Source organism: Sardina pilchardus, chromosome 3 (genome assembly GCF_963854185.1).
Source record: "Sardina pilchardus chromosome 3, fSarPil1.1, whole genome shotgun sequence".
NCBI classification, from domain to species: Eukaryota; Metazoa; Chordata; class Actinopteri; order Clupeiformes; family Clupeidae; genus Sardina; species Sardina pilchardus.
Window position 1 is genome coordinate 5431555 of NC_084996.1, and position 13674 is coordinate 5445228.

At 44.7% G+C, this 13674-nt stretch overlaps 1 protein-coding gene across 1 annotated transcript in view; it reads right to left on the bottom strand.

The window, feature by feature from the left end:
• deptor (DEP domain containing MTOR-interacting protein) overlaps positions 1-13614 on the bottom strand; it is a 38320-nt gene extending 24706 nt beyond the window's left edge. Inside the window, exons 1-5 of the mRNA XM_062531512.1 lie at positions 10018-13614; positions 9498-9585; positions 7503-7681; positions 6624-6747; positions 1256-1434 (exon numbers count right to left, since the gene is read on the bottom strand). Coding sequence (XP_062387496.1) covers positions 1256-1434; positions 6624-6747; positions 7503-7681; positions 9498-9583 — 568 coding nt within the window. The 5' untranslated portion in view covers positions 9584-9585; positions 10018-13614. The remainder of the gene's footprint in view (positions 1-1255; positions 1435-6623; positions 6748-7502; positions 7682-9497; positions 9586-10017) is intronic.
• Between the last annotated feature and the right edge of the window lie 60 nt (positions 13615-13674).

Consider the following 13674-nt stretch of genomic DNA (forward strand, 5'->3'; position numbering starts at 1 on the left):
TAGATAGATAGATAGATAGATAGATAGATCGATACTTTATTAATCCCAAAGAAGAAATTCAAGAAACTAGAAACTAGATTGTATTGTTCACCCTATGAGTGCCTACAATCTTCAACATCTTTCTTCAGTCTTATAAAAGTGATAGTGGCATGATCACGTGAGAAGCCCCAGGGTCCTGAGTGCAGTGGGCAGTTAAGTGTTCACTGTCGAGGGAGTGAATCCATGATCCAGTGTGAATGTGAGTGTGAATGGGACAATGTGCAATAATTGTCTTGTAATGAAGTTGTATGAATGTTTGCCATGATATGATGCTGATGTAGAGAGTGTTGTATATCAGTTTGCTGTAAATTACATCAGACTACCTCCTGTACTGATCCTTTTGTTGATGTATTTACGCCTAGAGTATTGCACATGTATTACTGTGTTTTCCAAAAACGTTGTCTGTTCTCCATCTAAATAAATACAGGGCTGATGGACAGGGACTTATCTGTGCCTGAAATGATCAATACATTCAAAGACAATATAGTGAATAGCCTTTCTTGACATTGTGCATGACCAAGCTCAAGCCTGAATTCGGGCACTATACCCGAACTCTATCAGGCCCGTAAATAGCTCTATTTCCTGCTGCTAAGTGCAGTATCAAGCTTAGATTATTTGATGAATACCAAAAATATAGTACAATGTGTCCCACAAAAAATGGTTGGATAGATTGAGCTTTATTCTTGATAGATTGATTTGTGATACAATGAAGTATTCACGTGTGGTTTATTTATAGCATATTTATTAGCAGTCTGCTAACGAAGCCTGCAAAACCATAGTGCTCTATCTGACATAAAGACTATAGGATGACTTTATGGACATGTGTGGTCATGGACATCAGGCACTATAGGTTACTGGAACAAACTAAATCAATGGATCTTCTAATGCATTAACATTAATCTTACCTACTCTACAGAATGTGCATTGTACAGATGGCTTTATCCTATAACTACACCCACACACACATTACACAAACACACACACACACACACACACACACACACACACACACACACACACACATACACACACACACACACACACATGACTGGAACAAACTAAAACAATGGATCTTCTTATACATTAACTTATCTACTCTGCAGGATGTGCATTGTACAGACAGCTGATCTATCCTATAACTACACACACACACAAACACACACACACACACACACACACACACACACACACACACACACACACACATGCTGCTCACCGTGCTGGATGATGCCGTGCTCCAGGAGCCTCCGCCCCAGTTGCTCTGCCTCTTCCCTGGTCGCCGTCTCGCCCTCTTGCAGCAGCCAATCCACAAACTCGGACGCCGCCAGGCTCCGCTCGAACGTCCCGCCCTCCTCCTCGCGCGTCTGCAGGAGGCCGTTCTCCATGCTCATCAGCCTATCGACAGGACGGCACGGTCAGACACACACACTCGCTCATCAGCCTGTCGACAGGACGGCACGGTCAGACACACACACTCGCTCATCAGCCTGTCGACAGGACAGGACGGCACGGTCAGACACACACACTCGCTCATCAGCCTATCGACAGGACAGGACGGCACGGTCAGACACACACACTCGCTCATCAGCCTATCGACAGGACAGGACGGCACGGTCAGACACACACACTCGCTCATCAGCCTGTCGACAGGACGGCACGGTCAGACACACACACTCGCTCATCAGCCTGGCGACAGGACGGCACGGTCAGACACACACACTCGCTCATCAGCCTGTCGACAGGACGGCACGGTCAGACACACACACTCGCCCCGAGCCACGGCTCTGCCCGGCCCTCGGTTAATCTGTCTCGAAAAGGTCTCAAAAAAAGCATACGGACGACCAAAGTCCCGACCTGCTTACGTGCCGACGAAAACACAACATGTTTGTGTGCGAAACCTGGGTCGAAATGTGTAATGTTGTTTTTTACAGACAAGACGTTCCACAGTGTGGCCAGAGTCAGACGTTTAATAACAAATCTTCTCCTCTCATTAGTCAAGGGGATTAAGTGTGCACCCAGAGCACAGTGGGCATCCACAGCTAAATTAAGCACTTTGACGCAAAGGGTGTGTTGCCGTGCAATATTTGGTTCTTGCTTAGCCTACTTTCCATTACCCGGCCCTAGTACATTTGCTCAGTGTTCCTTGTACGCTGCGGCAAACTAAACACACAAACGTACCGTTGCCCTCCAAAGAGACATTGTGCTTGGCTACTAGAGAAAAGCACATGAGGTCATCAGACGACAAGAGGTAGTCACCTGTAAACGATCCCTACCTTTGATACAACATCCGTATCGTCGTGCGCTACCCACACGCGGGTTAGGGTGGAAAAGCCACACCAAGCACTTTTGGACTGAGAGATATATAAAGCAAACATTTGCCTGCATCAAACATTTGCCTGACTAATGACCCTTATCTAATCCTCTGGGCCTTCCTCTTGCTCACGCAACTACATTTGCGGAGGCACCTCTGTCTAAAATGCCAAGCCCGGGCACCTGAAATCTTAACTGATAACGTTGCCACACGAAGTGGTGCTGCAGTTGTGCAATCGCGGCGTGACCTTGGCTGAGGTCAGACTGACCTAGTTTTTAATCCATGTGTCCCATCTCTTAAATTCTTCACAGACACTCTCTCTCTCTAGCTCAGTAATGTCCAGCCCCCCTCGTCCTTAAAATCCCCTGGCACAGAGCCTGAAATGTGGTACTGCAAATCATATCACTAGACTAGACATACATCGCTAGACATATCGGTACACATTAACAGCTGGTCAGGGCTGCCCAACTCCTGATGGTTTGTAACACAGATGGGGGAGGTCTGCAGGATTCTGTTACTGTTACACTGGTGTCTGCAAATCATTTCCCAAAATAACAGGAGGGGAGGGGGGGGGGGACTCCACTACTGATAGTCCTTTGAGAACAGCCTGTTTTAGTCTCACTCATATCCTTAAAGGATGATCCTTATCGAGAGGAAATGATAGCGGGCCACTTTTTCCCTCCTCGTTTCCTCCTCCTCCTCCTCCTCCTCCTCCTCCTCCTCCTCCTCCTCCTCATCATCATCCGTGTTTTTTTCCCCTCATCCTGGAAGGCTGTGGCGAGAGGCCGCTGCTGCCATGTGTTTACGCAACACAACAAGGTCCTGGAAGTGCTCCTACCACACCGCGCTAGGCCTCCATGGCCCTCTTGCAAGAGTTGGCCAAAAACACAGGAATGTTATAATTAGCTGCCATTGTGGACTCCCCGCCGCTCGCGTTTGGGGACGGCGTGGAAAAACAGGCCCCCTCAGCATGGGCAGGAAGCTCCCGCGGCCGTTAACCAGAGAGAGACAGAGAGAGAGAGGGAGGGGGGGGGAGAGAGAGAGAGAAGAGAGAGAGAGAGAGAGAGAGAAAGACAGGGGCCACCCTCTCAGGTTGGTGTTTGTTGTTGTCCGGTATTTCGGCTTTACCGGCGGCCCCGACAGCGGGGGCAGGGACACAGCGGGGGAGACGCGGGGGGGAAGTAGGACGAGGATGTCGGGTCACTGTTCATCAAACCATTTCAAAGGGCCTCTCCGAAGGGCCAGCGACCAGCCTGAGAGCGAACGGGTAAAACACTGACAGACAGACAGACAGCCCACCACTCCCTGCAGTGGAATCTGAAGGGTCTGTCAGTGGGCCATGTGGAGGAGGAGAAGGAGGAGGAGGAGGAGGAGGAGGAGGAGGAGGACGAGGACGAGGGTCAACTCCACCTCTCCTGTCCCGTCCAGCTCATCATGCCAGGCCGGGCCTGCCGAGCGGATTCTGGACGTTTGGCTCCGTTGGAGAAGTCCACCTCGCTTTCTCCTCTCAGCTGTAAATCATGTATGAGTGAGCTGGGTGGTTCTGGTGACAGAATGGGGGAGGGGCAGGAGCTGACCCATGTGTAGACGCATATGGGCTATGCAGCGCCGCATGCGTCCAGCATCGTTACATAAGGTAGCAGATGTCTTCTCACAACGGACAGCCTCTTCCCAAGATGGGACTGAAAACATTTTGTAACGGCACAAATGAACACACACACACACACACACACACGCCACACACACGCCACACACATGCACACACGCACACACAGGCCACACACGCGCACGCACACGCACACACACACACGCGCCACACACACGCCACACACATGCACACACGCACACACAGGCCACACATACGCACGCACACACACACGCACACACGCGCCGCACACACACAAGCAGGTATTTCTGATTTTGGACCACATCTTGTTACTATGCGAGGCTGTGCCCACTCAACAGTGAGGCAGCTCCTCCACAGCAGATTACTGTATAACCGCCACCTGCTGTGGCACTGCTGCTGTGTCCACCTCTGCTGGAACACCTAGTAAATCACCAGACAGGTCTGGACCGTCATCTCAGTGACCCAGTAAAGCCTCCCGGGCCAGTTACAGCTTGACCTGACATAACGCATCGTGCTTCGCGTTCATTAGGTCACTCATTCAATAGTGAATGTTAAATATAGAGAGGCCGACCGCCTGGGCCTGTGGTCGGCCGCATGAGATGATGTTAGCATTGGTGCATGATAAGAGACCAGTGGTGCCCCGACTCACAAGGCTGGCACAGTCTGCGCTCGGGGCCTTTAGGAGAAGGTCAAGGGATAGAGTTCCTGGCTTTTTTAGAAAGAGGAGGTCGGCTGCTGGACTGTAGCCCAGCCATGCCCGTCAGAGACCTTCAAAGACCTACAGTAAGTGTCCTGACGGTGGAAGACTGATGCAGCATTTCATCATGTTCATCTGACTAGTCATTACTGTATTTACAGAGAGGAACAGTGCTACTTGTTTCAACTTGTTTGATGGTAAAGGCTGTGCATCTCATATAACCAACTCCATCAAACACAAAGCTTTATGTTTCTGGCTTGCTTGTTTTGATTTAAACTTCAGTATCATACCAATGTAGCAGGGATAACACTTCCAAACCTGCTTGAAATTGAACGTATCAGAGGCTCCAACTTCTTAGACAGCAACATTGAGTTTCTATTGAATCTAGTCATTATCTAGACATGCATATGCTTGAGCCAGCATGTGCATGTGATAACAATCTAACATGTCCTCACACAACCCCCCATACATCCCTTCGACAGAGCATTGCAACACAACTGAATTCTTGCGCAATCCATACGCTAAGCCACAGTGCCCAAGGCAACCATTTCAAAACAATCAAACAGAAGTGACAAACACCGATCTGACGTGATTGATACGTGAGCCCTCCTGGATGTTCTGCCCGGATGCCAACCAGTGAGAGGCTGATTAGATGCAGGTGAGAGCAGTTGGATAAATAGACCGAACTGACTGAAGCACTTCTCCAATCTGCTGGAAGCCTGGGTCTCCATGGGAACAATTAATTTGCGGAGGAAGTGCGAAAACCAAATGTACTGGCCCTGGCTGCTGCAGGGGACCAAAGTGGTTAGGTAGCAGAAAAACACACACCGAGGCAACAACAACAACAACGTCCGAACAACACTGAACATGCCCGTTCAGATCACAGGAGCATGTGGATTGGCTTGACCCACAAGTTGAGCATCTGTCTTTTATCTGAGTGGATTGCCAACATATGAGACATGTCAGTTCATTTACTGTTTTTTTTTCCCCATGCAACTTCAAAGGCATTACATTCACTAAGTGAGTGTCTCGTATCGCCTGACCAGACACGACTTGTGGCACGACACGTTGTGATGAGAGGCTGCTTGGAAACAAGTTCATCTTGAGAGTGTCAAGAGCAAACAATAACAGCTCCTGACGTTCAGTCCAAATCGTGCCCACAAAAGCACCATTCACCTTTGTGTTGTGCTACTTTGAATTCCATTGTTCTGACGGACTGCTCTAGAATATTTCAAACACAGTGCACTAAACATATCTTATCTTTCTCACCTACAATCAATTCTTCTTACTTTGTCCCTCCGGACATGATGTACTCGATTCCAGATGTATATTCTAAGCAGATACATATGTCTGGCTCCTCATAAATATTGAACGTCTAAATGACTGAAGTTTCTACAGAAAGGCCCCACCACATTCTTCTCCCACCATCATTGTGCAAAACAAATCAATTTCCATTCTTTTCGTCAATCTCTGGTTCAATAACACTGCAGTTATACTGTGGTTAAACCACACTCTTAAAACTTCAACTTAAACACAGCAACTTGCATCCAGATAGGGACAACAAAGTTTGTGTTGTTTCCAACACATTGCTTTCGCTATTTGTTACACAATATATTTTGATAATAACACAATTTGCGTTGAAAACAACACGCCTTGCATTGCTTTTTTTAAACACATCTCTGTGTCCAGATAGGGACAACACAGTTTGAGAATTGTGAGAGAATAAACAAAAGAAAGAAAAAGACGCTGCTTCTCAACACACATCTATTCACTGTCTGTTCCACACCATGGATTTATGACAGAATGGCAGTAATGCAACACGTGCCCCATCCTACCTTTTCACCAAGCCCCCCAAAAGCTTGCCTTTATAGTGAAAGAGCAGAAAAAAAAAAACATCCGTTCATAAAAGGAGGGAAAATCAACAACCAAAAAGACAAACACAAACATACTTCTCGTATATCCTCTGCCCTCTCATGAAGACCTTGGCCTCATTGTCCAGGGGGAACGTGCCGTCATCCTTCCGGAAACGGTAGAAGAGCTTCATGTCTTTGAACTCCTTGTGTTCATCAAGGACTGAAAAATAAACAAACACGTGTGGGCTATTGATTTGACAGGATGACTGCAGAGGTAAGACCAAAAAAACAACAAATACCTACAATAATGGCGTTTGTTTTACTGTGCTTTTCTTAGCCATAACATTGACTAAACATCTTGAGGGGATAGTGCATAGTTCTTCTTTCCTGGTAGTGTTAAGGTTCTATTGTTGCTGTATAGTATGAATGAATGAAATGAGTAAAAGCAAGAAATTGCAAATAAAATGTGTAGTTGCTTTATTTTCTATAATTAAAATATGAGCGAGTGAGCATTCGGTCCCCTAACCATCTGAAGTACTGCACTGAAGGCTCTCACAGTTTATGGAGGTTCAGGACACATTGGGGAGCCTGTTATTGTTCTAACCTGACAGATATACAGGTATTGGCAACTGATCCTATTACACTGAAACAACACTTCTGACAGACATTAAGTAGTGCCAAATCAACTGCTGACTGTCACCCCATACTACATTCTGAACACCAAGCACACATGTACAACAATATATACAGCCATACGGTATACTTGGTCTGTAAACCTGATTTAGATTACATTTTACATTTACATCTGTGGCGTGTAGCAATAACCAAACAACGACTGTGCTATACACATTCATCCCAGAATGCATGTGTTTGTCTGAGATCTGAAAAACGTTGACAATCAGAGTCGTTGAGTGATAAATTATGTATTTGTGTCATTTCCAGTGGGCCATCAGAGTCGTGAGTCCTAGGGAATACCGTGGTGGATGATGCTCTGATCCAGCAGCTTCTGCATGATCTTGATGGCCGTGTCCCGGTCGGGGGCCTCCTTGTGCTCCATCAGCCAATCGATGAGCTCCTTGGCCACGAAGCAGTTGGGGTAGGTCCTGAGGTGGTGCCGGCGGTCCTTGATCACCTTACATTCATGCAGCCGGAGCCTGGGACACACATATACACACATATGGACATGAGCTGATGCTTATCATACTCTCGTTCACCCTAAACCCAAGCACAGACACGCTACACACACTACACACACACACACACACACACATTACAGTGAATATCAGAATATATAATCAGAAGAAGATTTCACAGTCCCCATTTTTCTGATTCTGAATGGACAGATGAGACCTACAGTCATTTCACAGTCACACACACCAATTTATTAGACAATTGTCATGCCAGTCGTCATAATAGGTTCATTAGGTCTACGACTCTACACCATCGTGATGATGGTTGTGGCTTTTGTACTGTGCCTTTCAAGGGACTCTTTTGTACCCTTCCCAGCATCAGAGGTGCAGAGCAGTTTGACAGCAGTCTGAACCTGTGCCCTGACAGGATCAGGTTTAAGTAAGGTAATAATAAAATCGAAGATCTGATCGTAAAACTACTGAGCGTGTTATGTGGAAACAAAAAAGCATGCAGTGGCCTGTCGTTCTCATTGGAGTGCTCCCAGGTGACAGATGTGGCATTTGAAACCCACACATACTGTAGTGGCAGGCTGCCACTCCTTTTCATCACAACTGAATCCTGTCAAGTTAAGTAGTGTTTCCACCTCTGCTGGTGAGTCATAAGCTCAGCCAAGTTGCTCTCCATTATCAGCAAACATATGCTACAGTTTTGATTCAGATATAAATCTTATAGAGATTTTATTCTTGATTTCATGCATGTCTGATTTGCTTATTTTGGTACGAGAGACTTTCGAGGACAACCTGCTGGTGGATGCAACAAAATAGTTTGTTGCCTAGACTAACTAAACAACTGAACTAAAATGACTAAAGACAACTCTGCTCAAAACGAGCACTACAGCCCTTTGTGCACGAAACACGAACAGCTGTTAGAAAATCCCGTCCCTGTTCTGAGATCAATCTCGATGAGACTTTTAGTTTAGCTTGAAATGTTCAATCACTCTACCCACATTCAAAGATGTTATCACATCTCCCTTTCTTAAGATTCTACCTATGTGCCATGCAGTGGATTCAAATGAATACATCTCATGTTTAAGTCAGAGGATTTGGGTGCTGCTGTCCCAGCTGATTTCGGTGTAAAGGGGAATGAGGCAATGAGGCCAATGTTAATGGCTGCGATATAAGAAACAGCAACAATAAACATTCATTTGGATCGCACATAACGGCAAAGTTTATAAAGCCAATAAAACACAAATAAATGTCCAGCAATATCCTGAAAAGATGTTATTCAACATGCTATTTTGATGATCTGTTTTAAGACACATACAACACAGTGAAACTTTCTTTTTTTATATTTTTGTAGCCTAGTTAATTATTTAGCCCTGGCCTTAGTCCATTACACCAACAATTTGCCAGTTTTCCAACCTCTCTGCCTTGAGGAGGAAGGTCAGTGCCCGGTCCAAAAGCCAAGTCAATAAACTGAGTAACCTAACAACTGGCACAGCACACTGGCATGATAACCAATCTGTACCTGTCAACAGATGATTTGAACAGTCTAAGAAACAGGTACTTTCTACTTTGGCATCTGAATGTCCACGGATATTTAGTGGTGGGACAATTCAATTGACAGTGGGCGAAGGTCACTTGACGGCCGCAATTATGCCACTTGGCAAAATTTCACAATGCAAACAAACACACCAAGCTCATTGTGCACAACCCGTCAAGGCGTATTGTTACGGTCCAAATGGGTGCTAACACGCCTTTGTTTGCGGAGCTGCAGGGGTAGGCTACATTGCGTTGCACATAGGACACACGGAGTGCACACACAGTCAGCCACTCCTACCTCAACTGCTCTCCTGTAACCAACACCTCGGCCATGCGTTCCAGCTCTGCAGCCTTCTTCTGCATACTGGTCTGGATGCCGTCCATTTCTGCGTTTAAAGGCACATAGAGGCACAAAAAAATGAATGAATGCAGTGACAGAATACACGAGACAGAAAATTACGATAATATGATCCGTTACGTTAGTGCACGCTCAGTCATTCATTTGCACGTGATCGCTAACAGTTACAGTGAGCGCTTCACTATGGCTGCGCTACAACACAAAGCCAGCTAACCAACTGATTGTTTTCATGAATTCAAGAAGCTGGATAAAAAAAATTACTAACTGCAATGCCTCTGATCCTGTTCAACAAAAGCACTTAGGTTATATTTCAAATAATGTTACAGTTTACAGTGAAATACGTGAACAATCCATCATAATCCGGAGAAACAGCAAACCTTCCATTAGCTTGCCATATACTGTAAATATGGTCATACCCAAGAGCTTTCAATTAACAGAGGTATAAAAATAATGAAATTACCTTTGAGCCGTCCTCTGGAAGCTGAAGTGTAGGACGTGTGGCTAAAAATTACATCCAATTTTGCAGATATCAGCCATAGTTAAAACAAAACAAAAAACAAAGGTGTCTCAAAATTGACACACAAAAACAGACATGCCTGTTTCAACCCAATGCAACAACTTAACAGTCTCTCTGTCGGCCAATCCTTCTTCAGCACAAATGATTCAAAGTGTGTAGTACTGCATACATGTCCCCTGTCAATCCAGCTGATAGACACAAACCTAGTAGCGAACTACTACATCGACCTGTCTGTCAATGCACATCAACAGAAGTATGCGATATCCCCTTATCCTCTTTGATTGTTTACTATTTGACACTGAAGGCACGTTTTGCACCACTGTGCAGCGCGAGCCAACTTGCTCTGTCGTTCCGTCACAGGGGGAGTTACTCCACAGGGCGGGGCTTGAGGTGGGAGTTTAACCCCTTCGGACCCCACGTCCATTGTAATGGACATGATGTTTAATTGGGTCTAAACCAATAAAAATCTGTCATTTCACCATTTTAAAAATTATGTGTTACTGATTGGATACTGATGATCCAATCAGAATGCAGTTTTGACCTGTAACTTGATCTGAGAGCACTTCAGACATCAGATAAGACAAGCATGGCACTGAAGCTTGACAGGAGGAGGGGTAAGCGTGTTTTAACCCTCATAATTATGAATTTATGTGTATGCTAGCCTAATAATTTTGGACTCATTATACTTTTAACCATGTAAAGTGATGATATATGAAGTAAATTTGAAAACATTTCATAACAGTGTAGTACAGGATTTTTTTAAAGTTGAATGTCCATTGCAATGGCCATCAGGTACTCGGAGATGTTAGCCAACACCTAGTTACCTAGTTGTATTCGTATGGGTAATTTTCTGTCAAGGATTCCTGGGACACTGAAAGACCAGGGTACACTAAACTTGGTGGGCATGTAGGCCCACAAGGATAGCATGGAACCATAGTTTTTTGTTTTGATGCGTGGCCCCCCTGCCGGACTGGACCCCCCAAAAGGAGGGTAGGGCGGACATGGTTTTCTGCGAATATCTTGAGCCCCGTAGGATGTAGGAGGACCATATTTTTTTACATTTTGGTCTTAAGAGGTCATGTCAAACCATCCCATAACCACTCATTTCATGTATAGGGCAACCTAATTAAAAATGATGAAGCAAAATTGAGATGTTGAATCTGAATGCATGCCAAGGTTCATGGAACTCCGTTCATGGGGGGCCATATAATAAATGAATTTATGTGTACATTTAGTGACTGTACACCAACTGGCCTGTATATGGCCAGACACAGTTTTCTGTGAATATCTCCAAAACCATAGGGCCTAGGGGCCATGTCAACCCATCCCATAACAACTAATTTCATGTATAGCGCCACCTAGTCAAAATTGAGAAAGTAAAGCGAGGCATTGTAATCGCAGGTATCTTTGGTTGACAGGTTCCAAACAGCATGAAATTTAAAGTGTAGGATCATTATGAGACCCTCTGAATGTATGCCAAGTTTGGTGCAATTTGGTTCACGGGGGACCATGTAGTGTGCATGTAGCGACTGTACATTACACACACACGCATACACACACACATATATAGGATACATGCACACACATGTAGGCACACACACACACACACACACACACACACACACACACAGATACAGAACCACACATAAACACACACACACACACACACACACACACAGACACACAGGCACACAGGCACACACACACACACACACACACACACACACACACACACACAGAAACACACATACTTGATCACACAGCTATCCTGATTGTTTCCTAAGAAACTACAGGGTCTCAGCTTTCCAAAGAGGTCATTTGATGGGCCAAAGTATGTAGGAGCAATGCCCTCCTAAGTAGATGATGTGCAATGCCGGGCAAAAAATGGGGCATATGCATAAGAGTTTAAACACAATCATACATTATTTTACTTAATGTGCATGTTTTGACCTGCTCTCAGACATATAAAAACATTTAGACACATGAAAACATTCAGTTCTAAATGCATAAGTCATGTGGGAGTATTTGTGTCAAGAATACTATGTTAAAAACATAGTGTTTTTCCCCTAAGTTCTCACGTCATTTTACACCCGTTTAGTCGAGATGTCCACTGTAATGGACATTAAAAAAATCTTAGAAAGAAATAATTTTTCAAAAAATTTTTTTTTCACATTTATTTCTACATTGGATAGGAGTAAGAATCAGCTGAATATTATTTTTTTTGCCCAACAGAAAAAATGCGGGTCTGAAGGGGTTAACATGATGTCGTTCACGTTATAATTTTAAAAGACTTAAAGATTACATGTCCTTGTCAAAAATGAAATAATTTCTCTTCAACCCGAAGGCATATTCATACACTAGACAAAAGTATTTGGACGCCTGCTATTATATCCACAGAAACTTCAGTGATCCCATATAATATTCTAAATCAGTAGGTTCTCCCTTTACAGCTCTGACAGCTTCACTTTTGGGAAGGATTTCCACAAGATCTTAGAGTGTTAGTGGATTTTTCCCCCCATTCATTCTGACTGTCAATCTGAGACCAGGCACTGATGTTGGCAAGAAGACCTGACTTGCAATGCTTTAGTATGCCTATACATCCCCAAATGTTTGATGATGTAGAGAAAATAGTGTTCTCTGCCAGCCAGTCAAGTTCTTCCCCACCAAAATCTTGCTGGTGGAGTGATAATGGCAAAGGCTAGGTGGTTTGTTGTTGAGGGGAAATCTTAATGCTACCGTATAGACTATACCAAGGCAATTGAGTAGTCGCATGAAAGGCTCTTGGGGAGCTCATTTAATTCCTGTAGAGGTGTGTTTGAACCTGCCACTTCTGAAAGTAATTAGTGTCTCCATGGACCCGGTTGGGTGTTGCACCTACTGTAGTGAATCAGCACATTACGATAAAGAAGGACAGACACTAACTCAGAATAGCAGCAGGTTCAAACACACCTGGCTCCTCAGTGCAACTAGTCCATTTAGACAATTATATTCTTTCAACTTTTTGGGAACAGTCTGGCCATTTTTAGCTCCAACATGACTGTACCCCAGTGCACAAAGCAAGGTTCATAAAGACACTGTTGTTTATTGTTGAAGAACTTGACTGACCCGCTCAAAACATTCTCTATGGCATAAAACACCTTGGGATGAAGTAGAAGAGAGATTGTGAGCCAGGCCTTCTGTCCCATCTCAGTGCCTGACCTAACTGAGTGAATAAAACATTTCCACAAACACACTTGTTCTCACTAAAAGAATGGAAGATCTTACAACCACAAAGGGAGAGCCAACTCCGTATTAATGGGCTACCAATTTATAATGGGGTACCAATTTATAATGGGGTGTCACTGCTGTCATTCATTATGGGTGGCAGCCTGGCAGGCGTCGCATTATTATTAGGCTATGACATTTCTAGGTATATGGCAGTGAGAGGAAATGTGTTAGTAGGCCTAATAATCAGCATGCAGTCATGTGAACATGTCACCCAGGTACTTCACTAGTTAACTCAAATGACTGTGAAAATATGAAACCATTGTACACCTCCACCTGCACATATTTAAAACAATTATGTTAACGTTTATCCTTTAGCCCCCTCTACAGGAGATA